We start from the raw sequence: 13,029 nt of genomic DNA, 5'->3' as shown, positions 1-13,029 counted from the left end.
CCTAGCTGACCTGGTATAGCAGCTGCTGGGGTCTCCTGAGGTGTCCCAGTGGTAAAGTTGCTGTCCCTTCCTCGCCAGAAGCTAAGGGCTGGCACAAGCAGGTGAAAAGGTGAGCGCCCCCATGCTGCCTGAGTCCCCAGAGCCACCCACTCCCTTTGCTGAGCTGTGGCCCAGGGTCCTGCCCCTCCCTGGGGGGACCATGTGGCTGGGAACCCACACTGGCCCAGAGAAACAGCTGCCCCTCAGCCACTAGCTCCAGCCACCACGTGACCCTCCTGGTGACTGTACTATACATCTTCAGAGGCCCTTCCCGAAATGCCCACAGCGTGCTCGGGCTGAATGTCAGCCAAGAAGGAGGTATGAATTTGGCCCCTAGGACCTTGGGGAACAAGGGCATCCCTGCCTTCAAGTGTCACAGGGCCATCCCCCCTTGTCTCCCTGGATGTCCTGAGAGGCAGGAAACACCCTCAACAGAGTCTTCCCTGACATGGGGACCATTGGGAGATGAGGGGCACATCTGGGCTTTCCTTATGCCACAAGTAAGGCAGGCCCTCTCTGGCAGAGGGGCCTCTGCCTGGTGTCCCCTTAGGGAGGGCAGGGGGCACGCACTGTGAGATGGTTCCTCACCTCCTCTTGAGCAATTGGGCGCCTGCCGGAAGTGGGCGTCCCCTGGGCCGTTGAGACATCCACCATACCCACGGCTCCGCTGCCCTATAAGTGCTGGGAGCATCTACCAGGCCACAGGTGTGACCTGGAGCTGAGTGGGGTCACCATGGCCAGGGGTCCCACTGTCCTGCTCGTCTTGCTCCTGTGTGTCCAAGACCGGGCTGCCCAGGCTACCGACACCTGTCCAGGTGAGGCAGACTCTCCTCCTACCCCAGGGCTGAGGGCTACCACCCAGTGGCCACTTATCTTCTTGTCTTATTTTTTCTTCCTTCCTTCCTTCCTACCTCCTTCTTTCCTTCTTCCCTTCCTTTTATTTTTCTTCGTTTTTTTTTTCTTTTAGCCCTGGGCATGAAGCTGAGGGCTTTTGTACTGAGTTAAAGCCTCAGCCCCATTTTACTTTTTAACTTGAGACAGGGCCTTACTAAGTTGCCCAGCAGGACTCGAACTTGCTGTCCTCCTGCCTTGGCCTCCTAGCGTGCTAGGAGGACGTGCCTGCCCCACCACAGCTGGTTCACATGCATCGTTTTGCAAAGGTCCTCGCAGCTTTGTGTCCTCCCCAGATGAGGAGCTGGAGGCGCAGAGACCCTGAGTAACATGCACTCGGGCTCTCCATGTCCGGCCAGCCCGAAGCCTGTGGCAGCTGCCCTGCGGGGCTGTGCAGACAGGGCCTGACCCCCTCACCAAGAAGGAATAAAATGACACTGACTGTTCCACCTGCTCATGGGTTTGGGGGAAGAACTCTGACATCCCCCATCTCCCTAGTGGCTGCCACATGCACCTGAGGTGCAAAAGCTCAGGTGACCCGCTGCACCCAGGTCCTGGTTCCATGCCATGTGCTGCAGCAGCCTCTGTCTCTGGTCTTGGAGCAGAGGTCCTGGGGTCACGCATCTACAGAAGAAACACCTGGAGCCTTACAGCTGCCCCTATGAGCAGAAACCAGTGAGCCAGAGATGGCCCCGCCCCATCTCCCAGAGCTGTGCTCAATCCCACAGACCTCCCAGGGTCTCCTGAAAGATACATTTCTAATCAACAATGTTTTGTGAAGACCAATGACCTGTGTGTGGGCCCAGGTGTGGGTAGCACACCCTGCCTTCCCCTCGGGTCATGTGTGCCCTCCCCAGGGGCCTGGGTGACCCTTCCCAGCCCAGGGATCCCAGAGCACTCAGTTCCTCAGTCCTGAGGTCTGGGAGAAAGAACGTGACGTCAACTTCTCCCCATCTCTTGAAATATTGGCTGGCGTTTGCTGAGGGCAGCTCCTGTGTGCCACGCTCATGCTCCCCAGGAATGACACTCAGATCTTTCAAGTTTGTGTTCCCCAACCTAATCCTCCCTCAGCCTGGTCCCTAGCCCCATTTGGAGCCAAGGAGAGCTTAATGACCTGCCTGAGAATGCCTAGCCCTGAGGCTGGACCCCAGGACTGAGGAACTGAGTGCTCTGGGGCAGGTTGACCCCCAAAGGTGGGGCTCGGCCCTGCATTTCTACCTCATCAACTCCCTAGAGGTCCCCACCAGCCCTCCACAGGTGGCAGGGTAAGGCCTCTGGTCCAGGTGACCACGCTGACAGGCTGCATGTGTTTCTTTGCAGAGGTGAAAGTGATGGGCGTGGAGGGTACCGACAAGCTCGCCATTCTCAGGGGCTGCCCAGGGCTGCCTGGAACCCCAGGACCCAAGGGTGAGGCAGGAGCCAAAGGAGAGAGAGGTGCGTGTGGGCCTGGTGCAGGGTCAGCAACAGGGTGGGAGGGACACTTGCCCTTTCATATTGGGATGCCCAGGCAGGTCTGCCCTACTCTGGGTCCTGGTGACTGCCCAGACCACTGAGAGAAGCAGACCTGGAGGTTCAGGGCTTCTGAGGATGCTTTCCGAGGGAGTGTTTTTAGTGACCCCCCCCCCTCAGAGCTTTGGGCACTTTCCTACAATCTGCTGCCCTGTTCTGACCCTGTGCCTGTGGCACCTGACCCTCCAGAAGGAGCTCCATCGTGGGCTCCTGTCCCCTGAGCCTGGTGTGGCCAGATGTGCATGGCCTGCTTCCTGGCAGTGAGCTCCAGGTGCCTGGAGGTATTCAAGGCAGGGTTTGGAAAGAGCACCTGGTGAGGACAGGAAGAACCTGGCCATTCTGTGACACCTGTCCTGTGCGGAGTCTGGGCACCTTCTCACCCAGGTGGACCCGCCAGACTGGGATTTCTGTTCCTTGAGCCCCGCAGAGAGAAAAGGAGGCTACTCCCATAGGCAGTGTTTCAGTCAGTACAGGGATGGAGGGACACTGACCCCACTTATCAGTCTCCGGCCACTGCATATCGATGGCCTGTACCAAAACAGGAAGTGAGGGCACAATGGGGCTAGAGGACATGCCAGCTGCCCTCCGGGGGCTGGGGGCCACATCTCCCATCCCTAGAGTCCATCTGTCCAGGAGGAAAGGGTTCAGCACACATGGTGGCTGGAACGGATGATTGGGGGTCCCTGATCCTACAGGAGCCAGCAACACAAGCTGTGAGGAGGCCACGTGAGAGCCTGTCTCAGCCTCCAGGCTCAGGTCACATGCAGGGGCTCGGCCCTGCACTTCTACCCCATCAACTCCCTAGGGGTCCCCACCAGCCCTCCACAGCTGGGCCCTGATAAAGAGGAGCGCTCTCTGAGGAGGTGCTCCTCATCCCGGGACCTGGCCCTGAGTGGACAGTCCAGCTCCGAGAGGATGGCACAGCCCCAGGCTTTGTGTCAACAGCGTCAGAGGTGGGAACTAGGGTATAGCCAGAAAGTGGAGTGGGCCAGATGAGCCTTCCTGCATCCTGGCCTCTGGCCAGCCACTTGGGACCACCTGGCTCAGCCCTGGCCAGGCCAGCAGCTCCAAGGGCAGCAGGGTCTGGAACACATGGAGGGTGGGATGTCACAGTGTTGGGCAAAGATTTGGGGGCGGGATTGAGGACAGGTGTTTTTCTCAGGGGGCCTGTGTGGAATTTGCAGGTGAACGAGGAGCCCCTGGACCCCCTGGCAAGGCAGGACCGCCTGGGCCCAAAGGTGACCACACAGCAGCCTGAAGAGTTGTCATATGGATCCAGGGATGGGGAGACAAGACTGGAAGGACCCTGCTGAGTCCCACATTTGGGATTCTCTCCCTGGGGGAAGTCAGTGGGCAGAGCAGCCAGCAGGGGCCTGGCTCACCTCCGGGGCAGCACTGCCCTTGTGCTGACCAGAGGGGATGGGATAGGTCAGCCTCAACAGATGGATGTGATCTTCTCACCATCAGCTTCCCACTCTCTGCTTCCCTCCAGGGGACCGAGGGGACAAAGGGATTCGTGGAGAGAAAGGTGAGCCGTCCACCCACCAGAGCTGGGTTCTTGAGGCCTCAGCCAAGCCAGTGCCCCCTGGGGGAGGAGTTCCAAGCTTGTGTCTGGGAAGCAGGTGGGAAGGTGACAGGGATCTGGGCACAGTGGACCACCCCAGTCCCCAAAGGCTCCCCATCTTTCAGCAGCCACCCCGAGGGACTGGCCAGATGGCAATGTTCAGAAATGTAGGCACCTGACTTGTAGGAATTCTTGTCTCCTTTATTTTAGAAAACCGTAAAATCAGTAAAAGATATAGTATCAGACCCAGTCATGTGCTTTGTCTAGAAATAAAAGTCACAAGATTAGGGCACAGACTTGAGTCCCTGGTGCCACCCCACACCACATGGCCATGTGGGTGGAGTGTAGATGGGCAGAGATGGGTTTGAGATTTGCTACTCCACCTTGATTGGTACCTGAAGCCACCGAGTGCTTACTGCCAGCCTCAGGGAAGAGCTGGACAGCGGGCACCCAGGGAAGCAGGGCCTGGGGTTCAGGCTGTGCTGTCTTTCACGTCCCCTCCTCTGTGTTACTGGGGCAGCTGGGGCTGCTGCAGAGGATGAGGACTGATGCCAATGTCTCTTCTCTCTCCAACAGGAGACACTGGGTCTTCTCCATCCTGTGCTACAGGTGACCGTGCTGCCCACCCTGTGCCTGAGCCCAGCCCGCCCTGGCCAGCTGGGTAGAGCTGCAGTCCACAGTGCAAGGATGAACCTCAGTCTACACAGTCATTGGTCACTCGGTTAGCAAGACACGGGGCAGCCTTTGCCCGGTGATGAGTGCCTTCCATGGCAGTGGCTTTTCGGGGAGAAATTATGTTCCACCCACAGGCTGGGGACTGGGAGAGGATCCTGGGCCCGCCCTATGCAGCCCACTCAGGGCCATGTCCCACCTCTCTTCCGGCCCCATTCCCAGGACCTCGGACTTGCAAGGAGCTTCTCAGCCGGGGCTACTTCCTGAGTGGCTGGCACACCATCTACCTGCCTGACTGCCGGCCCCTGAGCGTGCTGTGTGACATGGAAGTGGATGGGGGCGGGTGGACAGTGAGTGTTGGGATGGGGTCCTTATACAAAAGTGAGCAGCCAGGAATCCCAGGGAATGGGTTCAGTGGCTGGCAGGGACTCTGAGATTCCCTGTCCGCCTCTGGAGCCCACAAAGACACTGTCTCACAGAGGAGGGGTCCCTGTGGGTTCCAGCCCAGGTCCTGGGGCCCGGAGGACCACTGCTGTCCTGCTGCATGGCTTCCGGCTGGTTGCCTGCCTTTTGGGGGCCTCCAGGTCCTCCTCCACCACATGAGATCTGTGATGAGCCCATGTGGAAGCTCTTGGCACCCTACTTGGCTCAATAGCTCTCAGTTCTTGTCTCCAGACTTTGAGACATCAGCCTGGCCTCCTGTCCCTCAAGTGCCCTGGCTGCCCCCACCCAGGTCTTCCAGCGCAGACTTGATGGCTCCGTGGACTTCTTTCGGGATTGGGCCGCCTACAAGCACGGTTTTGGCAGTCAGCTCGGGGAGTTCTGGCTGGGGAATGACAACATTCATGCCCTGACAGCCCAGGGTGAGCAGCACCGGGCAGCTGGGGGACGTGTGTGGGTCATTGTGTGGTTCTGCACATGGGTATCCATGGATCACTGAGGCGGAATGGCTGGAACTCTTTCAAAGAAGACATTCACCAAAGCCCCACAGGTAGCTTCTTGTACTCTCAGAGAAAAGTGAGCTTGTTCCCAATGAGTGACAGCCAGGCTGGGTCTTCAGGACAGCCGAGGGACAGTGGGGAAGCTATGTGGACACATGGAGCCCCTGGGGCCTCATGCGCACGCACCCCAGTGTTCCTGCACCCCGCTGAGCTTCCTCCAGCTGCCGAGTGCAGACTGGCTCCCTCTTGTGATGGGGGCAGAGGGTCTCAGTGGCTGAGACCCAGGGGTCTCCACAGGAAACAGCGAGCTTCGCGTGGACTTGGTGGACTTCGGGGGAAACCACAGCTTTGCCAAGTATGACTCCTTCAGGGTGGCAGGCGAAACAGAGAAGTACAAGCTGGTGCTGGGCGCCTTTGTGGAGGGCAGTGCAGGTGAGTGTCTGAGCGGGGGACCTGGGTGAGGGCTGCAGTGAGAGTTCAGCACCCCCATATCTTTACCTTGCCTGGTCCTCGCGATGTGATTGTGATCAGATGACACCCTGTGCTGTGTCCATATCTGGTCCTGCAGTTCTGGGGGCATTGCCTCCAGGGTATCTGCTGGGCCAGTGCCAGGCACCACTTACCAGAACCTGTCGGAACCAGTGGGCATGAAGCCCACATAACTGTGCTGAGCCCGGAGCTGTGGGGGGCAGGTGGACCCCTGGGAGCTTTCTCGATAGCACCCTGTTTGACCTGCACTCTGAGGCTCCCAGGGAAGGAGGCGGGCAGAGACCCTCAACGCTATTGCACATGGAAAAGCCGAGGCTTGGGTAAAATTGCTTATCTGCAGCAGACAGCGGTGGCCTTTTTCCCCCGAGCAGGAGACTCTCTGAAATCCCATGACGACAATTTCTTCTCCACCAAAGACCAGGACAACGACCAGAGCTCCGGCAATTGTGCAAAGCAGTACAGCGGAGCCTGGTGGTATGGGCGGTGTCATGTGTCCAACCTGAACGGCCTCTACCTCAGGGGTCCCCATGAAAGCTATGCCAATGGCATCAACTGGTCGTCGGGCAAAGGGTACAAATACAGCTACAAGATGTCAGAGATGAAGTTTCGGGCCACCTAGCTCCAAGTGGAGACCCGTCTCCCTGCGGGGCAGAGGCCACCACACACACGGCCACAACAGAATCACTGTCCCCACTCAGGAAGGTGCTGCCCTACCTCACTGTGACCTCTGCCCTCTGCCCTATGCACCCTCCATGCCAATGCCAACTCACCCGGTCTGTTCCTAGCCTCACCAGGGGCAACAGTTATGTTTCTGAAACACATCTCTCCTGCAGACATTCACCTTGGCTCTTCTTCATTTGTATTTCTCAGATACAGTGCTGGGGATATATACACCCCTTCATCCACTTTGGGGAGCCGGGGCTTCTCATGAGTTTGGGAAGTCCCAAGAGTCAGGGAGCCCACTCAGTCTATGGGGGCACTGATGCCCAGGGAGATCAGCACATTGCACCCCACCTTTCTGATATGAGGTGACCCACCCTTTCCCCATGTCTCCCAGGTCCCCACAGTTCGTCACACATTTTTTGAAAGGTCACTTCTGGCTGGAAAGCTCCCCAAAAAGTGAGTGGGGAGCTGGGTAGCACCTGGCTGCTTTCCATCAAGGTAGACTTTGCACTTGGGGCAGCTGCCACCCCACCCCCAGCCAGAAAAAGCAGCACAGCAAACCAGGGAGCAGCTGGGCCCTGCCTCAATGCCTCTCCCAGGGCACTGCTAAGCAGGCCCCCAGGGTAGGGAGGGATGCCCTTGTGCAGAAATGGCCAGCAGCAGTGAGAAGAAAAGGAAACCCCAGAGAAGGTTGACACACACACCCTTAGCCACCACTCGTGTAGCGGCTTGAAACAACATACTTGTCCCTACGGTTCTGGAGGTCAGCAGTCCCAAATAGGCCTTGGGGGGCTAAAGCCAAGGTGTCAGCAGGGCTGGCCCAGTCAACAGGTTCTGTGGGGAATCTGTTCCCTTCGCTTTTCTGCTCCCAGTGACAGCCTGCTGCCCTCGAATGGGGTCACTTCGTCTGCTTCAAAGCATCCTATCTCTGACCTACTTTTATGGTCACTGCACCTCTGGCCACAGCCTGCAGGGCGTCTGCTGCTAAGACCCCTGGGTTTAGACTGCAGCCATCTGGGTAACCCCAGGGTCTGCAGCCCTGATCACCTCACGCAAGTTTGTCCTGGAAGTCACAGGTGCCAGGCACCAGGGCAGGACATGTTACTCTACACACCAATTTAAAATGAAAAAGTACCAGCTCTTCCCTGAAAGAATTCCTGCACATGATGATAAATAAGTAGGGTCGAGAAGGACAGGAAGGTAAGAGGCATGGGCACCATCAAAACATGGCACATGCATTTGGTATACAAATGTGCCCATGGATAGCTAGGATCCACACACAAAATATGTCTGCATAGGTATAGCAGCATTATCTAAGGCCCTGGGGTACATCTCAGCAGGAAAGCGCTTACCTAGCATTCACAAGGCCCTGAGTTCCAGCTAAAGTACTCCAAGAGCAGCAATAAAAAGTACTGGACAGACACTTCACAAAAGAAGATGTCCCATATATTTCTTGAAAAGGCCCTATATATTTATTTATAAGAAAATGCCAATATATTTATACAAGGGACCTGTATTCAATCCTAAAAGGCTCTCTATTGAATTACTTAGGAGAGAAATGTGAAATACAGCTAGGATGAGGTGCTGCCCCACCCCCTGACCCCTGAAGCCCCCAGCAAGCTCTAAGAGCACCACATGGGGCTGGGCAGGACCACTCTGCAGGGCCAGCACTGATGGACACAGTGGTTTGGCCACAGCTGGGCCAGTGCAGAGCTGGGTGCAGTAGGAAACTCTCTAGCGGGTTCCAGGTGGCATCAGGGAGGTGCCCTGCGCGTGCACATGGTCATGATCAGATACATCACAGCCAGGCTGCTCACAAGAGCCCCCAGATGGATCAAACCGCAAGCCCACCAGGGCGAGGGTGGACGGAGACAGCACAGACACCCATTTCAGAGACTTCCCATGGTTTGAAGGTGAAATGTGTACGCCACACACCCTAAGCCGCATGCAGCTGATCCCACAGCAAATGAGCATTATTTTTCTCAAAAGAAAAATAACCAATAATATTTTGAATGCATACTTCTATAGTAAAATCCCTGGGCTTTGGGGCGCCAGAGTCTTCTAGGGGTAGTTTCTAGGTTCTTTCTGTCCTGGGCAAAGACTTGGTCAAGCACAAAAGGTAGAGATTTTACATTTATTGTAGATGTGAAAAGAAGAGAAACGTGCTCTGCAGACAGAGTTCAACCAGCTACAAGTAGGAAAAGAAGCTTACTCTCCAGGTGCGAAGGGACCACTGCAAAGCAGTGCACAGCGGCCGAGGAGAGGGGCAGGCATCTTTGATGCCTCCCACCCCTCGGGCTGACATCAGCTCTACGCCATCCTATTAAAACCCTGCTTGGGTTCTTGTAATAACAGAAGGTCACACTCTTGGACTGGTTCCATGTGCAGAGCTTTGGGGACTGCCCTGCTTACGAGTCCTGGGTCACTGTCACTGATGGGTCAGGCCCACTGCCCAGCCAGTTTTCTCAACCCTACTCTCCCACCTCAGTTAATACATACAAGGAAAATAGGAAGAGGGTTGTTCTTGAGGGAGGGACAGGGTGATGACAGGGAAAGGACAGGACAAGGACACTGGTATCAGCAATGCCGTGATTCTTGACTGGGTGGCGATTGGAAGCATGTTTGCTGAAAAGTGATAAAAATATTTGTCATACTTTGTACTTTATAATCTCACATGCCCGTGTCATGCACCATGAGTTTCAGAAACTATTTTTAAAGCCACGGGTATGGCCAGGCCTGAGGACATGAAATGCATGCATATCTTGAGTTCCAATGTTCTCAGTGACCAGATTCTATTTTGTCCCGGCCATAAGCTCTATAAATGATTAATACGATCAGGTCTATAGAATTACAGCTTTTACATTAAGAAATATGAGCAGGCTTGATATTTCATACTCCCATAATGTTTAAAGAATTTGGCCTATTACAAAAAAAATTCATAAATCCATTCTGAAATGCACAATTAAGTAATGATTTCATCTTATAATGCTATGTAGAAATCTTAGAGCATTTATGCACAGTATTGGAATATGTAAAAGAACTTGAGTTCATTGCATTTCAAGTTTGAATTGTTAGACTTCTAAAAATTAATTACTACTGAAAAGGCTTTGTTCAAATAGGTTAAATGCCTAAGAAGGAAAACATTACACTTACTGTTACAATGTAAAATGTTTAATGATATTTGGTACAATAAACTTGCAGTACTCAAAAGCCCTGAAAAGGTGACTACTAAAATTTATAAGTTTCATAAAAATAAAAAAAAATCTGTAAACCAGACTTAGAAGCTTAGTGTTATGACTGATACATTGTGTCAACTTGAGAAGTCCAGAAGCTTAGCTAAGTAACTCAGCAGTTCTATATCCTGGAGTGCAGGGGACATGCCTTTATCCCTCTCCATGTTGTTCTCTGTGTCCATTTCACAAGTTTAGAGTTTTAACTAGGCAATTCAGCAGGAGCCTGAGGGACCTCACTTTGTAAACATCCTGAGCCTGTGCAAAAAGGGGTAGGGAGATGGTGTGAGTGCTACACCCACCCAAAGGTGGATAGCCTGCATACAACATAAAGAAAAGAGGCTTGCTCACCCCCTCTTTTGCTCATGTTGCTTTTGCTGTCTTCTGCTGCTTTGAAGTGTTGCCCTGTGCCATGCCACCTTGCCATGGAGCCAGCTGATTATGGAATGAAACCTCTACAAGCTGTGAGCTAAATAAACCTTTCTTTCCCTAATTTGGGGCATTGGATACTTTGTCTAGGCAACAAGAGAAAAGTAACTAAGACAATGAGGGAAGAATTTAGTGCTTGGACTTGCAGCTTCCAGAGACTGAACATTAATTTTAAGCAGCTTCAGTCAAATACTGACATGTTCCTCCCAGAACTCACTTCACAAATCTCAGAGACTGTCAGAGCCACTTGGCCTGAGAGATTTGAACAGGATAAAGTAAGTGCAAAGACAGCAGCCTTTTTGCTGCTGGTCAGTACCATCCTTCCCAGCCCCAGGTACTCCTGGACATCAGGAGTGCAGACAGGGGTCCACCCAGCATGGTTCTGGCACAGGGACCCACAAACAGCATAGATAATATCCCTATCCCTTTTCTCTCTTTTCTGGCCTTCTTTTGCGTGAGTTGATAGTTTTGTTATCCCATTTTCCTCCCTGTTAGCTTACAATGTGTTCATTCTCATCCTGTTGTACAAGGTTGTGCAAAACTATTGTACTTACAAAAATGGCACAAAAGTGAATTCAGCAGTCAATGCATATGCGTACTTCATTTACATCTTACAAGAAGAGTGTTCTCATACTACAGAACTGAGTAAGAATGGGGCTTTATGGCAGCTGGGAAGCACTGAGGTCACTGACGTTACACCAGAAGGGCAAATAGCACCCAGGTGAAATGCTATTGTTAAAGCTGGAACAGGTTTAGGGCCATTCAAGTTCATGCAAACCTTCCAGAGTTCCCATCTCTTCACATTTGATTATGCGATCTTTCTTCTAACTTGTGGTCTTAAACCTCTGTTTTATAAAGTCGAAAAGGAAAATACAGACAAAATCATGCAATAGAGGTTATTGTTAAATAGGATCAGCACACAAAGCTATCACTAGAATAAAGAAGAGGAGAGCACAACCTGTAGAACTGGCTTGCTACTTGCTGGAACCAGCTCTGCACGAGGGGTTAGGTGATATTTATATAGTTATGCTCAAATTCTGTCTGCATTTGTTACCTGAAGATGTCATTAGTTTGCCTCATTTTACACAGTATCTTTATTTGATGTATACTTCTTCACTGAGGGTTATTTTCTCTTACTTTATTAACTTAGTTATTGTCATAGTCCAGAGAATGGAACCTGGGACTTCAAGAACGCTGGATAACTACCCTACCACTAAGGGATATACCCAGCCCTAACACCTTACCTCCATCATTCCTAGATTTGCTTTCACCAGAAAATTAGCCAAAAGGCTTGCTGCTCCTATAAAGGTAATATGAATTTTTTTCCACTCTAAGATATTGTGTTTCTATTGTTGCAGTTTTCAATTCTAAAATTTTCCTTTGTTTCCATATTATAACTCCAAGAACTTTGATGAAAATGTTCCCATTTGTTTCAAGAGTGTTTGGCCTTACTTTCTTAAAGCATAGTTATAGTAGTTGCCTTGAAGTCTGATACTTCTGACCCTGGCTCATGTGTGAGTTGGTGTGTGTCCATTGCCTTTCTCTTCAGAGTTGCTTGATTCTTTGTATCCTATACATAGTTTCACATTGTAGCCTGGAATTTTGAATGTCAGGCTGAGGCCCTGGGTCTTTCTCAAACCTTCTGGGAGAAGTTAAAGTTTTTGTTGTTTTAGGATGGAATTCATCGCTAGAATCAGACCACTGCTCTGCTTTCACACTGTGGGTTATTTCCCCAAGTTTTTATTCCTCTCTTCAATCTGCTGCTTGTATTTATTTTTCAAACATCAAGTAGTTTTAGTGTCAGTCAGTGTAGGGTTCTTTTGCTTGGTACAGACAGAAATCATGCATTAGTAAAGGGCAACTCTGCCAGCAGTCTTGATGTGCCCAGATGACACTGGAGAGTGCTGGACGCCAGTAGCTGGCACAGACAGCTGCTGGTCACTGCCTCTGCTGCCTGCCACCATCCACTGCTGGCTTGTGCTGGATGCCATAGTTCAACTCTGCCAGGGTGCTGGGCTCTGCTGAGATCTTCATCACCCGCAGTGGGGGAGTCAGCACACTCGAGGGAGCCCTACTAGACTAAGGAGAGAACGGGCTGGAGAGTGCTTCTTATATAGTACCTGAAGGCCTATGATTGGTCCAAGTTCAGGCACATGATTGGTGCAAGGAAGTATAGGCCTGTGATTGGTCCAAGTACAGGCATGTGAGTGGTGCAGGGCTCCAGGACAGCCTCAGCTGTCAGATCCAGTGACAGGACAAGGTTGTAATCAGAGAATCTTCTAGAAAGCTAGTTGTGGGGATAGGGAATGTCAACAAGGAGCCCAGATCCCTCCCTCTGTGGCTTTAGCTATATCAGAGTGACATCCCCCCATCTTCCAAAATAGACAGCAGTAGAGTCTGAGATGGGGGAGCAAGAGAGAGGCACCATGTTTAGTCAACCTGCATCCATGCTGGTGTAGAGGGGAGGAAAGGGGCCACTAGATAGCGGGGTGGGGGGCAGGACGCCAAAGCGAGGAGTCCCAGGCCACTGGGGGAAGAGCGGGTACACAGGCACTCAGGGCTTCCTGTTCTACTTCCCAGGCCAGTGAGATCTTGGGCCAGT

At 52.7% G+C, this 13,029-nt stretch overlaps 1 protein-coding gene across 1 annotated transcript; it reads left to right on the top strand.

Annotated features, from left to right (window-relative positions):
• The first annotated feature begins 697 nt into the window (after positions 1-697).
• LOC100724936 (ficolin-1) lies at positions 698-6,945 on the top strand. Its single transcript, XM_003470916.4, has 9 exons — positions 698-854; positions 2,251-2,364; positions 3,624-3,677; positions 3,932-3,967; positions 4,580-4,612; positions 4,898-5,025; positions 5,409-5,538; positions 5,914-6,048; positions 6,477-6,945. The coding sequence occupies exons 1-9, from the start codon at positions 773-775 to the stop codon at positions 6,722-6,724; spliced, it is 960 nt and encodes a 319-aa protein (XP_003470964.2). The 5' UTR covers positions 698-772; the 3' UTR covers positions 6,725-6,945.
• Positions 6,946-13,029: the final 6,084 nt, after the last annotated feature.

The sequence above is a fragment of the Cavia porcellus genome, unplaced genomic scaffold, assembly GCF_034190915.1.
Source record: "Cavia porcellus strain 051 isolate PalLab524CR breed Dunkin Hartley unplaced genomic scaffold, mCavPor4.1 scaffold_49, whole genome shotgun sequence".
NCBI lineage: Eukaryota > Metazoa > Chordata > Mammalia > Rodentia > Caviidae > Cavia > Cavia porcellus.
The sequence above is the reverse complement of the archived record's forward strand: the minus strand, read 5'-3'. Positions and strand labels throughout refer to the sequence as shown.